The following is a 19,625-nucleotide window of genomic DNA, read 5'->3' on the forward strand; positions in this document are numbered from 1 at the left end:
CACCATCGGAGCTTGTAATGCTTCTGAAAATCAGTTGCTAAAATCCAGGAAGAGAAATTTATGTTGCGTTCAGGTCTGGCTTGTGCATTTCCCCACAGGCTTCTGGTTGGCCACTGTGGGAATAGGATGCTGGGGCCTAGATGGGCCATGGGCCTGGATCCCGTGAGCTCCAATTAGGTTCTGACATTTAGTTTATGAACTGTGATCTCCTGGTCAGTGGTGGAGCTTCATGCTCCGGCACTGGGGGGCGAGAGCAGGTGGGGGTGGGGCTGGTGCATGTCCTGGGGGCACGTCGCCTGTGGGGGCGTGGCGCCCAGTGCTGGTGGGGGGGGAGCCATGATGGCACCCCACTGGGATCACACTGCCGGGGGCGGTGCGCTCCCCCCGCACTCCTCTTCCTCTGCCAATGCTCCTGGTCAAGTACTGCATGAAATACAGTGGTACCTCGGGTTATGTACTTAATTCATTCCGCAGGTCCGTTCTTAACCGGAAACTGCTCTTAATCTGAAGCACCACTTTAGCTAATGGGGCCTCTTGCTGCTGCCGCACCGCCACTGTGCGATTTCTGTTCTCATCCTGAAGCAAAGTTCTTAACCCGAGGTACTATTTCTGGGTTAGCGGAGTCTGTAACCTGAAGCATATGTAACCTGAAGCGTATGTAACCTGAGGTACCACTGTATTTGAGGAAGGGAGAATTCACATAAAACAAACTTCAAACTGTGGCTTACCCTCGATAATCAGCTGTAATCAAATAAACAAAGAGCTAACAAATATTACAGCTGCGGCGTCCGATGAATTAATTTGATTGGAAGAGCCATAGCTGAGTGGAGGTGCAAATTATTTGCAATGAGCAAGGATCCAGGTTCCCTCAGATAGGACTGCACCCCCATTTCCTTCTCCCTTTAGTGCTTATTTCTTAACTACACTTCATGCTAATGAACACATTTTGGCTCTTCTTTTATATATATAATTTTTTAATTTTTGCATTTTCCATTTTGCATAAACAAATGAATTAAATACATAAACATATAATCCCTTCTGACTTCCCTCCCCCCTCCCAATTGTGGATCTCAATGTAACGATTTCCCCTTCTGTATCTCTATCACAGCTCTATTTTTATAAATCCTTCGTCAATACATAGTTCAGATTTTTTACAAGTTTTCTGTAAATCCTACCAATGTATGTAGTTGTTGAACACATTGGCTCTGTCATAACCTCTTGCAAGGAGTTAAAGGAGAAATTGTCACATTTTAAAAGATCATGTTACCAAACTTGCTCTACGCCGGAGGACAGATGTTCTGCTTAGAATCATGGAACATTCTGTGCTGTCCAGTTTTAAAAGCAGCTTTCTCCTCTTGCAATTCTGATCACCCCAAAATATTCCAGCAAGTGGGGCCTTGGCCCTGAGCTACTGGTTTTGATCTACTCCAGTAGTGACTAAGATCCTCATCGCAACCCAGACAAACAACCTCTTTACCTCAGGAACCGAGCCTTGCTTAACTTACGGAGGGGCCTTGCCTGTTTGGTGAACATACTCAGTGCCACATATTATTTCTTCCAGCAGCCAGGGAGAAGGATAAGCAACCTCCCACCTGATGGGCGAGAATCACAATGTGCAATCCTCTTGCACATATCTGCTCAGAAAGTCGCAGTTGCTGTTCAGTGGGGCTTACTCCAGCAAGCAGCAAGTTGCAGTCTCATCCCCCCAAGAGCATGAGATACAAGAATGTCCAGCTGTAAGGTCAGGGAACCCTGGCATCTGCATTGAGCCCTAGGCTGTGTACACACCATACATTTGAAGCATATCCCCCAAGAATTCTCGGGAACTGTAGTTTGCCCCCAAACTATCATTCTCAGCACCCTTCACAAACTGCAGCTCCCAGGATTCTTTGGTGATAGTGGTGGGAAATACGCTTTAAATGTATGGTGTTTAACACAGCCTAGGTTGCATTCCTCCTGCCAACCTAGCAGTTCGAAAGCACACCAGTGCAAGTAGATAAATAGGTACCGCTCCGGTGGGAAGGTAAACGGCATTTCCGTGCGCTGCTCTGGTTCGCCAGAAGCGGCTTAGTCATGCTGGCCACATCACCCGGAAGCTGTACATCGGCTCCCTCGGCCAGTAAAGCTAGATGAGCGCTGCAACCCCAGAGTCATCCATGACTGGACGTAACGGTCAGGAGTCCCTTTACCTAGGTTGCATTCAGGAGAGCAAATCTTAGCATTCTTTCTCTGTCTTTTATTTATTTATTTATTTATTTATTTATTTGTGTGTGTGGTGGTAAGGTTGGCAACTGATGAGAAAAAGGCCAATCTGTCTTGTCCCTACATCTTTAACAGCAACACAGTCTGCAGAAATCAGCAGGTGAAGCATTACACAGCCTGGAGATAAGGAGGATCAGCTGAAAAGGTTATCGGGCTTCAAGACTGACATAGTGGACCTTTATGCCTGAAACTTTTCTTTTTCTTTTTTTAAAAAAGCAGGGTTGGGCTATGCAGGCCAATAAAGCAATTTCACCCAGAATAAAGAGGCGAAGGGCTAAAGCGGAAGGATGGAAACATACAGACTTGGATCCAATGCATGCCTTCACTGAGTTCAGTGGGATTTAGAAGACACAGAGCCAGTGGAGAAGCAGCAACTCTTCTTGCCCATTGGAGTTTCTGGTCTGCGCTCAAGAAGGCCACTTCTCTGTAGCCAGAAGTTGCACATGTTACTCTCAAATAGTAGAACCAAGTTAAAAAATCCAATCTTCCGGAACTGACATTGCAACGAACTCTTATTCCCCTCACCCACCCCCGGCTGGGAGAAGGACCTTGCCATTTCCCTTTTGAACAACACCAGCAAGTTACTAGTCCTTATGGTCGAAATTAACACGCACTGCTTAGGAGTTCCGGGCACTGGTAGAAAAAGAAAGGCGATGCTAACGGGGGGAGGATCCGTGGCGGCGGCGGCGGGGTCTCCCCGCCCGGGGAAGCCGGCGAAGCCCCCCACCCCACCCCGCTCTCCCCCCGGAGGTCTGCTCCCCGTCCAGCCCGGGGAACAGGTTACGCACCTGTTCCAGCGGGCCACTTTGCGTCGGTAGTAGCGCAGCGCCTCCTGCCCGCTGAGCAGCTTCTCGGCCGGCCCCTCGGGGGCGCTGTAGAGCGGGTGCGAGAAGAGCCTCCGCAGCTTGGAGCCGGCCGTCTGGGTGCTGCGCTGCTCCGGCAGCCGCGTCCAGGGCTCGGTGCTAGGGGGCCAGGCGGCGGCGGCGGCTTCTTCAGCGGGGCAGGAGCAGCCCGGCCCGTGCGCTCCGGCGCGGGCCAGGCGGCGGCGCACTTGAGGCCAGAGGTGGAAGTAGAGATCGGCGCTCAGCAGCGCCCCCAGCAGCAGCAGGATGAGGAGCCGGTCGCGCCGGAGCCCCAGCATGGCCAGCCCGGCGGCGGATCGCTGCGCCCTGGAGACGTGGGTGGTGGCACCCCCTTGGCGCCTCTCCGGGTGCGCCGAGGGGCTTCCTGGAGACGAGTCCCGAGGGGCGTGTGTGTGTGTGTGGCCTCAGGGGAGCCTGGATCCGGAGCCAGGCCTCTGCCCCGCGGCAGCTGCAGGCGCAGGTGAGGCGGTGGGGAGAGCGCAAGGGTCCCTCTTCTCCAGGAAAGCGGCGAGGCTGCGCCCTCGCCAAAGCGCCTCTCCAGATCTGCCCTGCCCAAAGAGGCAGGCAGCGCAGCGCAGCCTCGGGGAGGATGGATCTTGCTCGGGGAGGGGAAGGAGAGGGAGGGGAGCAGGCACCACTAACCTGACCTACCCCTCTTCTTCTTCCTCCTCCTCCTCCTGCCCAGGGAGAGGTTAGCTCAGAAGCAGCAGCAGCTGCTCCGGAGAGGCCAGCAGATCCCCATCCGGACGCAGCCTTGCGCTGCTGCCTCCATGCATTCTTCGCCAGCTCCGAAGCGCCGCCGAAATGTCCTGGGCAAGCCTGAGACAGTTTCTGGGCACGGAGCAGAAGTGGCGCGTTCGGCATCCATCGGGGGGAAGGAAAGCTCTCGGCTGCTGAAACAGCAGCAGCAGCAGCGCCCAGCCCCTCGGCGGAGAGAGAGGCTTATCCACCTTCGGAGAAGGGAGCCACACGCGAGGACATTCCTGCGGGGTGGCCAGAAATGATCTGGCGTCGTCGACGGCTGGCGGAAGGTGTAGTCCTGCCTCCCCAGCCACCTCCTCACGCTCGCACGTTTGGCGATGCCCAATAGCTCTTCCCCAAAAAACAAGCGAGCTCCTAGTCCTCATGATGGTACACAAGATTTTTCTCCCACGTGCACATCCCTCTTAGAAGTTCGGGTCAGCTATTGCCCGTGGCTTTGTAAGCCTTCCCATTGGCATGGGATGAGCAACGGCATACACTTATCAATAACTAGGGGACAGTACAGCCTAGTGGGTAGAGTGTGAAACTAGGACCTGGGAGGTTCAAATCCTCACTTGGCCCTGAAGCTGACTGTCAGCCACACCTTCCTCACAGGGTTGTTGTGAGGAAAATATGGAAAGGGAGAGAAGCGTGTATGCCATGTTGAATTTCCTGGAGGAAATCTGGGTTATAAAGGCAAGCGGTCCACCCATCAGCGGAATTGCTTCACAGCTTCAGGAAAGTTAAGATGGTGCCGCCAGAGAGAAGCACCTTCTTAACAAGTGGTTCAGGTTAAGTTCTTGCAACTGGCTTAAACAACACCAAAATGGTGTTGAGGGCTAGCTGACCGCACAGTGAAATAGGGCTGAAGAACCCATTGTTTTCACCAGCATTTTCCTTGCATACTCCCTCTTACATGTAAACAAATATTCGTACGTTTAAGCCAGGGGTCAGCAAACTTTTTCAGCAGGGGGCCGGTCCACTGTCCCTCAGACCTTGGGGGGGGGGGGGCTGGACTATATTTTGATTTTTTTAAAAAAATGAACGAATTCCTATGCTCCACAAATAACACAGAGATGCATTTTAAATAAAAGGGCACATTCTACTCATGTAAAAACATGCTGATTCCTGGACCATCCGCGGGCCGGATTTAGAAGGTGATTGGGCTGCATCCGGTCCCCGGGCCTTAGTTTGCCTAACCTATGGTTTAAGCACTTATTTGGGGAAGCTTGATGGTCCAGTCTCCGGCATCGCCATTTTCTCTCTCTCCAAATAGCGCAAGGGCTGCCAACAGGGTGCCCATGGGCAGAAGGGTGCCTCTGGCACCCATAAAGCTTCTGATCCCGCTCACTCCCTGCCCACATGGACATGAGGTGGCGAAGAGGACAGCGCATAAAACGGAAGGAGGAAGTTGAATGAGTGACACTCGGTTCTATGTGCTTTTCAAGGCTCAAGATAACGCTTCTGGATAGGAATAATAATAATAATAATAATAATAATAATAATAATAATTTATTTATACATCTGGCTGGGTCTCCACAGCTACTCTGGGCGGCTTCCAACAAAACACTAAAATACAATAACCTATTAAACATTAAAAGCTTCCCTAAACAGGGCTGCCTTCAGATGTCTTCTAAAAGTTTGGTAGTTATTTTTCTCTTTGACATCTGGTGGGGGGGCGTTCCACGGGCGGGTGCCACTACCGAGAAGGCCCTCTGCCTGGTTCCCTGTAACTTGGCTTCTCGCAGCGAAGGAACCACCAGAAGGCCCTCAGCGCTGGACCTCAGTGTCCGGGCAGAACGATGGAGGTAGAGATGCTCCTTCAGGTATACTGGACTGAGGCTGTTTATTGCTCAAATCCCTTCAAAAACCGAAGCGTGTGCACACACCCTTTCTTTCTGCCTCTTGAGGGAGGGGGATGCTAGTCATTTAGACACTTCTGCAAAGAATGCATCTTTTATTAAATAAAATAAATGGGCGGGGGGAGAGAGAAGTGGCAAGACGAGATGACGCCCACACCACTCACTCAGAAATCCAAATGTGCCACATTGTAGTACATGATGCCAACATTTAACTCTCTTCCTGAGACCCTGACAGCCAGAGGAGACTGCACCAGCTCTTCCACCATGGTACAAGGCATCTGCCTATATTCTGCCTCCAGATTCTGGATTTTTATTTTTATTTTTTGTCCTGCAAAAAGCAGCACTTGCACGAGCCACTTTAAAATTCATTTCCTGTCTTCATTCCTCAGGAGAACTGTTTCCCACACCCTTCCCCTTCTCTGAGCTATTTCCATTTTCTTAGGTAACCTAACAGAAGCTATATGTGGGCGTCGTCAGGTATATATAACCATGTTACTAACAATGGGCAAAGCATATTTGCTCCTCCCCCCCCCCCCCCCGCTCCTAACCCAGAGTAAAGTAAGCTAGAGTTGAGTGGTAGAACAAAATTGTACTCTGCCTTACTATTTAAAACTTTTGTATGTTTTAAAAGTATGGTTGTGAATTTTTCTCAACTTTATTGTTTTATCTGGGGTTTGGTTTTTTTCTTAAATGGAGAGATTTCGGGAGCCAGATCAGAACAGAGGGAGACAAAGGACTGATGGAGAAATTACATTTAAAGTGCAAGCAAAAATATTTTTGTGAGTAAAAAAACAAACCAACCGCCTGTCAGTTCTTTGCCGCTGAAGAAAGAATTCAAAGAGGGCTTGGAAAGGCTGCCATTTAAATAAGTAATAAATAAAAATATCCTGACTAGCTGAAATATATTCAGTTTAACATAATCATCACCCATGTCTTCTTTAACATTGTTCACCCTCCATCATATATGATTCCAGGGTGGAATTACATAACATATGACAGTGAAATAATCGCATACAAAAAATGAAAACGTCAACTAAAAATTAACACGACTACTAATCAGCCATGATTAGTAACCAGCAACAAAACCACTGAATCTTAACACACCCTACGTTCTTGTTTAAATCTTTGCTTATTTTGTGGGGGGGGGGGGGGAGGTTAGGACTGTAAGGCTGAGATGATTTGGCCAGAGCCTTTATTTCAGCAAACAAATAATTTTCGATATTTGTTTCCAAGCATCCAAGAATTTCAAGATGCACCATTTGAAAGAGGGAAGGGGGGAAAAGATTACCATAGAGGTAGGTTTCGCTGTTCATTCTATCACAATGTATTGTCATTCTTGTCAGTCACATTTGTCACAGTAGGTCTCAGGAGGGGATGATCGATGGAAGCAGTCTGGAGAGAGATATTTCGAAATTCCATTAAAATATGTATTACAGACTTTAAAAAATATGTAAATTAGAGAATGTTAAATATAATCCTAGTCTTTGGGGCATTTTGAAAAGTTCGAACATTATATACATTCACAGTAAGCTCTTTGGTGCCTTCTGCAGTTTTGTGGGCCCACCCCAAAGAGATTTTAATTGAAATGTTATTTGGGGCATGATCCCCCCAAATGCATTAGATTGTCCAAACTTAGATATCAATGTTTTCTTCTAAATAATAATAAAAAAACCGACTAGCTTAACTGCAGCGAAATGTCATTAGAGCACAGTGGGAACAGATTACCATTATTTCAATTTCTTCACTTGAGGCATTATATATTAATGAAACGTCGAAACAATCAATCGAGAAACAGTACATCATTGGAAAAAGAAAATTGGGGCTTAAGAGGGAGCATGTCAGACATCAATAAGACTGTAATGGGAATTAAACAGTGATGAGTTTCATTACAACCAATTTATGAAAAGTAGCTCAGGCTATGGAATTAAATTACTTTTGCTGGTAGCTAGCTACCATAGCTTAAGTGCTAACAATATTAATTGCATTAACACATTAGGAGAAAATACTCTTACATGAATAACTCATTATTAATGATCATGCTGAAAACGCTGCATAAACAAATACCTATAGGCATACCAAATCCGCCATAAACTAGAATTTGGGCATGCTTGAAATTACCAGCAGAAGGTGTGGCATGACCCTCCCTTTCCCTCTTCTCCTTCTAGTTGCCAGGAACATGTTCAGCTTCTGGCATTTCTAAGCAACCTGGCTGTAACAGAATATTTTAGCAGTTCAGCCAAGAGCAGCAGTATCAGATGAGTGGGAATGCCTGCCTGGAGTTTGTTGTTTACAGCCTTACTTTGGCTGCTTTTGGGGATATGCTGGGATCAGCATCTTACAGTAATCTTAAACTTTTGGCTGCAATCGTAAACATACTGACTAGGGAACAAGCCCTATTGAAAACACCAGGTCTGCTTGGGACTCTTCCAAACGTATAGGAAGCTGTTCCTTTCATGAATTTTCACAGCTTACTTGGCTGAAGAAAATTCCTAACCCAAGTCAACGGTTTTGTCTGACCCATCTAAAAGCAGCAACAAGAAGTTTTAATGTTTACATTTCAACCGGAGGTATGCTTCAAAGTAATAATAAAAGTGGTTCCAATTCCTCTTAGGAAGATGTGGCGAAATTAAAGCTGTAGTTAAACTTCTCAAAGGTAGTTGGTGGAATTAACCTATGATGTAGTTAAGGCACGAGGAGAAAGAATGGATATCAAATTAAAATGGGATGTTGGAATAGAATCTGCAATCAAAGTCTTTTGTGAAAGAGGAGAGTGCAAAATATGGTCTGAAGCTCAACATCAAAAAAACTAAGATCATGGCCACTTGTCCCATCACTTCCTGGCAAATAGAAGGGGAAGAAATGGAGGCAGTGAGAGATTTTACTTTCTTGGGTTCCATGATCACTGCAGATGGTGACAGCAGTCATGAAATTAAAAGACGCCTGCTTCTTGGAAGAAAAGCAATGACAAACCTAGACAGCATCTTAAAAAGCAGAGACACCACATTGCCGACAAAGGTCCGTATAGTTAAAGCCATGGTTTTCCCAGTAGTGATGTATGGAAGTGAGAGCTGGACCATAAAGAAAGCTGATCGCCGAAGAATTGATGCTTTTGAATTATGGTGCTGGAGGAGACTCTTGAGAGTCCCATGGACTGCAAGAAGATCAAACTGATCCATTCTGAAGGAAATCAGCCCTGAGTGCTCACTGGAAGGACAGGTCCTGAAGCTGAGGCTCCAATGCTTTGGCCACCTCATGAGAAGAGAAGACTCCCTGGAAAAGACCCTGATGTTGGGAAAGATGGAGGGCACAAGGAGAAAGGGACGACAGAGGACGAGATGGTTGGACATTGTTACAGAAGCTACCAATGTGAGTTTGACCAAACTGTGGGAGGCAGTGGAAGACAGGAGTGCCTGGCGTGCTCTGGTCCATGGGGCCACGAGGAGTTGGACATGACTAAATGACTAAACAACAACAACAGCAACAACAACAACTACAACAGCTTTGATCTGAGTTGAGAAAAAGAACAACCTAGCTGCATTTTTGTGTACACAGCCTAGGAGAGGAATATATTCATTTGTAATCTAAAAGTTGACCTAGGAATTCAGAGCGGCCGAGGGGGCGGGAAACTTTCATCTAGATTACAAATGCTCTGGCTACTAATGTTGATGACCAGACGCCACTCCTCTGTTGAAACCAAATCAAATCTGGAAGACTGACGGACACGAGCTCTGCATTTAGAATGGCTGAAGCAATGGCATGGGTCTATAAAATGAAGCAAAGCTCTTTTTTTACTTGGCTTAGCCATTGGAGAGCACCGTGTAGAATGTTAAAAAGTATTTTGTACCACGAGCAAAAGGAAGGGTCTGATTTAAGGGCTTGGACTGAGAATGAAGCAGTCACAAAATCAAAAAGTCAGCAGAAGGATGCAATGTGCTTGTAGGCATTCAAATGTTCTGAATCTCATGGTACGGTTAGTATTTTCCCTCTGTGGCATTCCAACCAAACAGAGGATTTTGCCCAATAATTGAAATCCACAAGGATAAGAATCTTGGTAGTTCTGAGAGCTGAGCTCATAAAGTAAAGGTAAAAAGGTAAAGGACCCCTGGGTGGTTAAGTCCAGTCAAAGGTGACTATGGGGTTGTGGCGCTCATCTCGCTTTCAGGCCGAGGGAGCTGGCGTTTGTCTGCAGACAGCTTTCCGGGTCATGTGGCCAGCATGAGTAAACTGCTTCTGGTGTAATGAAACACCATAACGGAAACCAGAGCACACGGAAATGCCGTTTGCCTTCCCGCTGCAGTGGTAAGGTAAAGGGACCCCTGACCGTTAGGTCCAGTTGCGAACAACTCTGAGGTTGCGGCGCTCATCTCGCTTTACTGGCCAAGGGACCGGTGTACAGCTTCTGGGTCATGTGGCCAGCATGTCTAAGCCGCTTCTGGCGAACCAGAGCAGCACACGGAAATGCCGTTTACCTTCCCGCTGGAACGGTACCTATTTATCTACTTGCACTTTGACGTGCTTTCGAACTGCTAGGTTGGCAGGAGCAGGGACTGAGTGACAGGAGCTCACCCCGTCACGGGGACTTGAACTGCCGACCTTCTGATCGGCAAGTCCTAGGCTCTGTGGTTTAGACCACAGTGCCACCCGCGTCCCATCATATGATCAGCTGGCTAGCATAGTGGGCATCATACTGACGTGTACTACTTCAGACAGCTGCCTTGGGATTGACTTGTTTGCATGCTCCCCTGTCTAAAATTGTCCTGAGGAAAGATTGCTAAGGAGAAATTTCTAGCCTTCTCTCCAATTTTGAATGTGCAGGGAGTTTTGTTTCATGTGGTGGCGGGGAGCATGCAAACATTGTCCACCCACCGCAACCAAGCTGATGAACAGGGGCTTCAGCTATGAAGCTGGAGAGGCTACTGTATTTCATTTACCCAGAAGCTGGAAATGTTGCTAAAGTCCCCACATCTGCTTAGTGGTGACCTCAAGGAATGTTCAAAGTGCCTGGATTGATCCCTTTTCCTTCACTGGGATAATTCTGGTAAAACCACAGGAAGAAACACAACCTGGAACTTTTATCCCCAATTTACTGATTAATCCAGATTTGGAACGTGTAATTGGACCTCACCCTTTTAGTGTCCTAAGCATGTCATCCAGAGGATCTGGTCTCTTTTCAGTTATCATCCTTTACATGCGTTTTGCAATAGAAAACTGGTTGCAGTTGCCTAGGATTCAGGCACAATGAGATGCTTTCAAAAAGAGGATTAGCCAGCAGGTTTTAGCAAGTTATCATAGGATAGCTGAGAGACTATCGTGGAAGCCCAGTAAAATGAGTCAATAGCAGGAAACCACAGCATTAGGATCGAAGGCATTTATTATCTCATTGTCAGCAAATGAGAGACTTTACAAAAAAGCTCTCCACCCAAAGGGTGAGGTTAGCTCTGTATTAAATTGTCATTTTCTCTGATTCCCATTCTGTGGTTAGGACTACTCTTGAGCCTTTTCTTTGCACAGTACTGTCTTCTTTTTTAACTCCATGGGGAAATATCCAGGCTTTTATTATTCATAAATCCTCAGCATTAAAGATTAGTTTGGGTAATGGTTGATAGACTGCTGGCCTCCAGCACCTGCCACCTGAGGCACCTGCCTCCTTCTGCCTAATGGTAGGGCTGGCCCTGAGTACGGGACACACTCGACTGGGAACGTCTCCAGGGCAAGGCCCATTGAACTGAATGCGAGCTACACAAGAACATGGTACTTCTATGCCAATTTCGTTCATTTTATTGAGGCTTGTGCTGGGAAGTACCCCATTGAATTGTGTTCCTTGTCGTGTAATAAAACAACAACAACAACAATTTTTTATTTATACCCCGCCCATCTGGCTGGGCTTCCCCAGCCACTCTGGGCAGCTTCCAACCAAATATTAAAATACAGTAATACATCAAACATTAAAAGCTTCCCTAAACAGGGCTGCCTTCAGATGTCTTCTAAAAGTTTGGTAGTAGTTGTTCTCTTTGACATCTGGTGGGAGGGCATTCCACAGGGCCGGCGCCACCACCAAGAAGGCCTTCTTCCTGGTTCCCTGTAACTTGGCTTCTCACAGTGAGGGAACCGCCAGAAGGCCCTTGGCGCTGGACCTCAGTGTCCGGGTAGAATGATGGGGGTGGAGACGCGCCTTACAAACAAGAATGTGTAATATTATTTTTATTTATTTTGTTGCTCAGAAATCTCTGCAGGCATGCCTGTAATGTCTAATATGTCAAAGGTCTAGCTAAATATACAAATACATTTTCATCAGTATGGTTTTCCCTGTTAAGGTGAAAGACTAGCCCCATTCCATGTGCCGATCAGTATTCATTTCTCTGGCTAATGTGAGGAAATGCCAACACTACAGATGGTATCAGATTATACATCTCATAAGGTATCCACTGTGATCATGTCACAAGGTGCTGGAGGGATGTTTAGTGTGCTTAGAGAAAGACAAGCCTAAAACCCTTTGATTATTCCGCAATATACACTTTGCAGACTACATGGGGAGCAGATTACATTCCAACAATGTGTTTTGCCTGTGAATAACGAGAAAGGAATGTAAATTATATTGTACAATCTGCACTAGGTAAGAACACATGCAGATGTATACTATCAGGCAGTTGAATAATTCACTACAGAAAAACTGAATTTTCACCCAGTCCTAAATCCTACAAAATTGGCAGGAGGAGGAGCTTATGATGGTATATGCAAAACATTATTCTATGCTTGTGTAACAAGACAATTAGAACCTTTAGGACTGAGGTGCCAAAATATCACAGGTCATTTTTAAAAAGTTGTCTGTGTACCAGAGATTGGCTTCAATTAGTTACTGATGAATGCATTCAGAGGAATCCTACACATGTTGATTCAGAAGAAAACCCCAGTGAGTGTAGTGGAGCTTACTCCCAGTCCTAGGTAAGTATCTACAGGTAGGTGTGTACTTTTAGGTGCCAGGTTGATGCCTGATCTTGAATACCTACCTGCCTGGCACTTGCATGGATAAGAGTAAAACCAAGGCTGAATTGGAGCCAGACCTCATCAGGTTTTAGAAAGAGGCCAGAATTAACACTCTGCCTGTTGTTCACTTATGAGTGATTGTCAGTGAAACCCACACTGAAAGGGGCTGAATACCTAATGTTGTCAGCTTTGGGGCTATGATTAGGTGTGAAATTATTTTACTTTGTTGATCTTTATGCTCACTTAAATTTCGATGTATGTAAAATGAACTATTAATTTTGTGTGTGTGTGTGAGAGAGAGAGAGAGAGCGTGTGCGTGCGTGCGTGTGTTATTGTAGTGAAATTATATTATTTTTATTTCAAATTATTGTATTTAGACTGGGTTGTCTCCAGTGCTGCCCTTTTGCTAGTGCAACAATCTTCCACTTGTGCAGCAGAACTTTCCCCTCCTTTTTTCTGTAGCCCCCCAGACCCCCTCAAAATTTGCTCAAGAGGAAAAGGAAGTTAATTATTGGCCAGCTAGTAGCTGGGCTTGTCTGGCAAGGATGCTGGTGAATTTTGGTAGGGAGAGTAGTTGACAACAGGTAGCCAATGAAAAGCACGGAGCGCTGGCACAAGAACCTCAGCACTGCATGGGCTTCTGGTAGCAAGACCAGTTAGTTGAAATGATTATGACTAACTTTGGATATCTCTCAAAATGTAGGAAGCAGTCCGTGTTCTCAGGGAATCCTGTCAGACATGTTTCCATGCCAAGCCATTGTTAGTCTGCTGTATGGTTGGGAGAATAACTTCTGGGAAAGTTAGAATCTGTGGCTGGACAAATATGCAAGTCGCTTCATCTCTGAACATCTCCTACATCACAGAATATACTGCCGTGTCCTTGTGAGTTGAGTACAGAAAGAGGAAGTGCCTCTGGTGTTGAACGGCTGAACAGTGGCTTTGGTTTAGGCAGAAAGATGCTTAAAACCTGCTGCTGAGGAATCAAGACCCTGTGCAGCTTCATATTTGAGTGAAGTGTCTTGTGGCAGCCTGTACCCCCTTGTTGGTGAGCTCTAGCTGGCTTATCCAGCAGCAGAGATTCGAACACTATTGGTTGGCTGCCATTTTATTTTCCCACAATCCCTTGATGTAGGGTTGTTCCAGGACACTGAGAAACTCAGATAGTGATAGTAACCCTGGGATTTAGTTAGTTAGTTAGTTAGTTGCCAAGGCATTGGTGAAGGATTCACACCCAATGATTGACACCAGCATGGTGTAATTATGACAATGGCAGCGCAGCATGACAGCCTTCTAACAGTGACCATCCCACTTGTTATCCTGATCCATGGAACTGCTGACCCTGATATTTTGATAGCCGTTTGCTTCTCATCCTGGGGAGAAGTGGATGTTGTTGGTAGCTTTGTACTGGGCTGTGAAACAGAGTACATTTTCGCAGGCATTCCTGAGATGCAACTGAATGTTTTTAAATCACTGAACTGTTTTTCTGAGTCTGGGATGCAGAGTTTTTGGCTGCTCGTTTCATTGCTTTTCTCATTCAGATGTGTGTGCAGCCAAGGTTTAATACACTGTCATAATATTTCCTACCACTCCCTTCGTATTCCCAACATGCCTTCAGAGAGTCTGGCTGAAATTCTGCACCCTTGAAGAACTCCCCTCTTTGGTCTAGGACTGCAGAGACAATCTTTCAGGTTTCATGGTGCCCTAATTCATCCCTGGCGTTACGTTAAGACTCCTCTGCCATCCTTCCTTCTGGGTGACCTTTAAAAAGTATGTAATTAGAATTCAGGAAACAAAACCTCTGGCTCAGGCTCCAGATGTGACGTTAGAAGCAAAAACACAACTGCATCTATAACCAAGGTGCTTAGCAACTGAGGAAGAAATCAGATTTAGTACAGATGTGACGCCCATTCCTCTTGATTGTGTTGTGGATAATTCCCCCTCCCCAATCCCTTGCATGAAGCTTCTAGCTTGCAATATTCAGAAGTGGAAATTCCCTTGGTCTCAGAGAAATCACGGCTGCTGCCAGACTGTTGCTATTTCGTGGGTGGCATTGAATCACAAAATGGGCAAATTCATCTTGCACAATTATAGTGGATTTGGTGCTCTTGTTTGATTTTACTTGCCAAAAAACCCCCCAGACTTTTTGCAGTAAGGAAAGTAATAGGAAGATGCTCTGGGAAATGTGGGATATGACAGTTGCTTGGCATCATGCCATTTGATGTCCTCACCAACAAATCATAATGGACTCTTGATCAGCCATGGATGTCACATAAACACCTGCAAACTTTGTGTGAACACATTTTAGATGGGTTCCCAAAGCAACTTAAATCTGCAGAGGAAGATGCATCAAAACTTGGAGCACAGTAGCTTCTCATGTACTTGGCTTAGCATTTTAATGGTAAAATAAAAGAATTGGCTTTTGAACAACAGACATATTTGTATGTAAATGTGTCCGTGGCACTTCCTATGACAAGTCTGGCCTTGTAAGCTGCCTAAATGGGTGATTGCCTAGGAAACATGCAAGCCACTTTGAACTCTTCATGCATATTACAAGTAAAGGGATCATATTTTTTAATACAGACTGCCACACTGATCCTGCCCAGCATGTTGGATATGTACCTCCGAACACACGGTCCAGTATACCTGACGGAGCGTCTCTACCCCCATCGTTCTGCCAGGACACTGAGGGCCTTCTGGTGGTTCCCTCGCTGCAAGAAGCCATGTTACAGGGAACCAGGCAGAGGGCCTTCTCGGTAGTGGCACCCACCCTGTGGAACGCTCTCCCACCAGATGTCAAAGAGAAAAACAACTACCAGACTTTTAGAAGACATCTGAAGGCAGCGCTGTTTAGGGAAGCTTTTAATGTTTAATAGACTATTGTATTTTAATAGTCTGTTGGAAGCCGCCCAGAGTGGCTGGGGAAAACCACCCAGGTGGGCGGGGTATAAATAAATATTATTATTATTATTATTATTATTATTATTATTATTAATTCAACCCCTTCCAAAACTACCATGTGGATGCATTAATATGCTGCGATCCTATGCACCTTGATGCCGGAGTCAGCCCTTTGAATTCTGTTTACTACTCAGGAAACCTATATAGGATTGTTCTGTTTGTCCCTCTTGTGGGCTTTCCTGCTGCTAGGATGCCAAAGAAGGAAATAAGGGAGAGGAAGTCCGTGCAGATATTCTTGGAGGGAGAAATCAGCAGCCGGGAGGGCAATGAATGAAAGCCCTCTTTGCTTCCACCATCCCCTTGCTTTTTCTAAAAAGCATCCCACATTTAGATCCAGGAAGGTCCAGGAGCTGGAGTGGCAGAGGTGGATATGGGACTTGGATTCAAGCGCTACTTTTGTCATCTTGAGTTACCGTGATGAAGTCATTTTGTCTCTCCACTTCTGTTTGCCATCTGTAAAATGAGAGAAGATAGTGACCCGTTATCAGAACGTTGTTGTGAGGGCAAGCAGAAAGTGCTCTAGAAATGATGCCCAGTTGTAGCATTCAGAGAAGATGGAAAGAATTGCATGTGAAAAGGAACAGACGTCAAGAATAGACCGCAAGTTATTTTTGCACCACAGTGCTGAGAAAACGTAACAAAGGATTTGTTTTGCTTAGTGTACCAAACAGGAACAGTTATTGGCATAATTACTAGATGATTTATTGCTCAAATGCTGTGATGGCCTCATGAGTCAGAGTCTGGATTTAAGGCTGCTGGAAACTGTGGTGTTACTTTCGCAAAACAGTGGTTAGCAAAGCATCGCAGACTAATGGTCTAATCCCATGCGCCGAGCCTCCCCTGTCTTCCACTTGACAGTCCAAGTACCTGCTTGGCTCTCTGGTGAACGATAGCAGCTTTCAGCTTGATTGTACCCTAGGGTGTATGGGATTGGGAATCACCATATTCCTGTGGCAAGGAAAAAGCTCACCCCCACACAGAGTGACTAGATTGAAAGATCAACACGGATCCTAAAGTCAATGCCAGTGAGTGGATTTTGCCACACAGGGGTAAGAATGGCTGTGCCTGCTGGGATTCCCTTTTCTGCACATCTCATAAAGGTACAGTGTTGCTTTGCATATCTGACACCTGTCCCGTCTTATTTGGGATGCTCTTGGTTCATTTCATTAAAATTGCAGCAAAGCGTTCCATGAAAACAATGTTTTGTTGCCTTATCAAATCTCTGCTGACAGCTGAGGAGCGCTTTCACCACAATTAGGAATACACAGGGGTGTGTGGATGCGAATTAGCAAGTTTCTGGGTCAATAATAATTTCAATAGTAAAGGATGACTGACAGACACTACTATGATCGATATTCTTATGGCAGCAGCCTCCTGAGTCTTTCAGCAGGTACCACCAGGAATCGCCTTGATTCAGTAGCATTGAGATTTCAGTGTGTGCAGGTCAGCCAGGTCCCTTGGAAATGGGACAGAGATTGTTATTTTCTTTATAAATAGCCATTTCGACGTGCTGTTAGATTTTGTTTCCCTTTGAAGTTTAAGCTTCATTAGAGTTTACAGCTTGTTGCAGAACAGCTAGAGTCTGGTTGGTGGATACCTTTTGTTGTAGATGTATCATTATGGAGAGAGAATGAATATTAAAATGCAATGGACCCAGCATTGCTCATAGGTGCCAACTCCCTGGGGCCCTGGGTGCCTGAGCACCCACAAAATTCCCCATGAAGGGGCCGGACACCCACAAATTTTGGTGCTAGGGCCATGCACACTGCATGGCACCCACGGCCCCAGACACCCATGGTCATGGGGCCAAGTTGGCACTTCTGGCATTGCTTAAGTTAATTTGATGGAAAGCAAGCAAGCAAGCAAGAAGAAGAAGAAGAAGAAGAAGAAGAAGAAGAGGAGTTTGGATTTGATATCCCGCCTTTCACTCCCTTTAAGGAGTCTCAAAGCGGCTAACATTCTCCTTTCCCTTCCTCCCCCACAACAAACACTCTGTGAGGTGAGTGGGGCTGAGAGACTTCAGAGAAGTGTGACTAGCCCAAGGTCACCCAGCAGCAGCATGTGGAGGAGGAGACTCAAACCCGGTTCCCCAGATTACGAGACTACCGCTCTTAACCACTACACCACACTGAACAGAAGGAAGGAAGGAAGGAAGGAAGGAAGGAAGGAAGGAAGGAAGGATAGTGGCATCAATATCCATTAGCAGGGAGGGTAGGGATTTAATTTACTACCACATTTTACAATTTAAAGCCAATAAATAATGAAATAACTTACATATAATAAAATTAAAATGAATGGAAGCTTTCTGTCTGGGCTCAATAGAAGCTTTTTGGATGGGGAGATGTTCACTGAGACTGTGGCAGAGGAGAAAGGGTTAAAAAAACCCTCCCATTGGTGGTGCAGTCTTGATCAGTTTCCCACTGCATCCCCGCAACTGCTTTTAACATTTTAAACAACAGATTTGTGAAATGCATTCAAACATTTTATGTATTGATTTTGTCCTCTGAGTGAGCCTTGCTTCTCAGCAAACATCTTAACAATATCTCTGATGATAACTGGAGAATCTGAATTTTTTTTTGTTTTGTTTGTATAAAGCTAATAGAAGGCCCTATTTTCTGAGCATTGCCAGTGCTGGTTTGGTTCAGCCCTCAGCTTCTCTCTCTCTCTCTCTCTCTCTTTCAGGATCCGTTGCTGCAAACCTTTTGCATTTATTTCCTCTTCTGTTTTATGTCATCTGAACAAACAGCTGAAATCCTCAGGAGATCTATAAAAGTAGTACACATCCTGAATTAAAAAACAAACAAACCCCTAACTTCTGTTCTTACTGATAAAAAAAGACACCTTCTTCTGCTATAGATTGTTTTGAGTACAGAAAGCTTAAGTTACTAAAGAGTTTGGAAATGTATTCTGCAGAATCTGCTTAGCAATAAGACTTCCCCTCCAGACTCTGCTACCAACCCCCCCCCCGGGTGATCCATTCAGGAAATGTGGAGGAGGGAAGGGGTGAGGCAGGGACAAAGTATCTGTTTACGATGCAGTGCCAGTTTGTCATGACCTCAAGACAATGCCAACAGCGTCCCTTTTATTCAGAAAACCAGATGCTTAGAGTAAGCATTCTTCAGAGAGTTTCTCTGTGGCAATGCTCAGTTGTGGGCACAGCCCAGTTCAGAGAAACAGCAACCCATTAGTTACCAGCCCAGTCGTGATCATGATTAGGTTATGAGACAATTTAATTGGAGGGAAAGGCTAGTCACTTTCCCATTCACTTGTCCCTATGAGAGCAGATCACAAGTTGCATGTTTTTGCCTACTGCTTAGTTCAAAAAGAGCTGTTCTCCCTGGGTGCTTCTTAAAAGTACAACTACCCCTTGGGGCATTAGGGGGAATACTTTGATCTCTCTGAATCAATGCCATGCAGTTCAACAACCACTTTGTGGCTTGCATTGGGTCATGCAAAATATTAATAGTGACCACCAGACGGCATTGATAATGACAATTCCATCTTCCCCCATAGCCACATTGAGTGGCAAGATGTTCTGCCTACTAAACAGGGAAGAAGCGATATTTGACGGCGTGTCTGTCCTCCCAGCACTTACTTGGTGTGTCTTTAACTCCTCTTGATCTGAGCTTCAGTTTCTGGAAACTGGGACTGTGACGTAAATTATTGTATTCATAAGAAATGAAATAAAGTGGCAAGATCCATGAGATTATGAGCAGCCAAGATCTGCTGCTCACAAGGACAAGGCCCTTACTAGTTTTATGAATGCTCTGCTCAACATAGCTGCTGTTTAGGAAAGCTCTGCCCAACCTGCCAATTAGACACACAGAGGGATTGTACTAATGGGATAGAATGAAGTGCCTTGATACCACCACCCAATTCTTTGGTTGGGCTTCTCTCAGGGTCAACTCCAGAGGACTCGGCAGACCATACAATCCTCAACTCAAGAGTGCTTCCA

At 45.8% G+C, this 19,625-nt stretch overlaps 1 protein-coding gene and 1 long non-coding RNA gene across 2 annotated transcripts in view; both read right to left on the reverse strand.

Annotated features, from left to right (window-relative positions):
- FAM20A (FAM20A golgi associated secretory pathway pseudokinase) overlaps positions 1-4,873 on the reverse strand; it is a 48,728-nt gene extending 43,855 nt beyond the window's left edge. The window contains exon 1 of the mRNA XM_080994692.1: positions 3,051-4,873. Coding sequence (XP_080850818.1) covers positions 3,051-3,403 — 353 coding nt within the window. The 5' untranslated portion in view covers positions 3,404-4,873. The remainder of the gene's footprint in view (positions 1-3,050) is intronic.
- A 709-nt stretch (positions 4,874-5,582) lies between these two features.
- On the reverse strand, positions 5,583-19,083 carry LOC308471242. Its single transcript, XR_013982833.1, has 4 exons — positions 17,945-19,083; positions 16,084-16,123; positions 10,854-10,950; positions 5,583-7,120 (listed from the first exon to the last, which is right to left on the reverse strand). It is a non-coding gene; the product is annotated as an uncharacterized lncRNA (long non-coding RNA).
- Between the last annotated feature and the right edge of the window lie 542 nt (positions 19,084-19,625).

Source organism: Podarcis pityusensis (assembly GCF_964106645.2).
Source record: "Podarcis pityusensis genome assembly, chromosome: 2".
Taxonomy (NCBI): Eukaryota; Metazoa; Chordata; class Lepidosauria; order Squamata; family Lacertidae; genus Podarcis; species Podarcis pityusensis.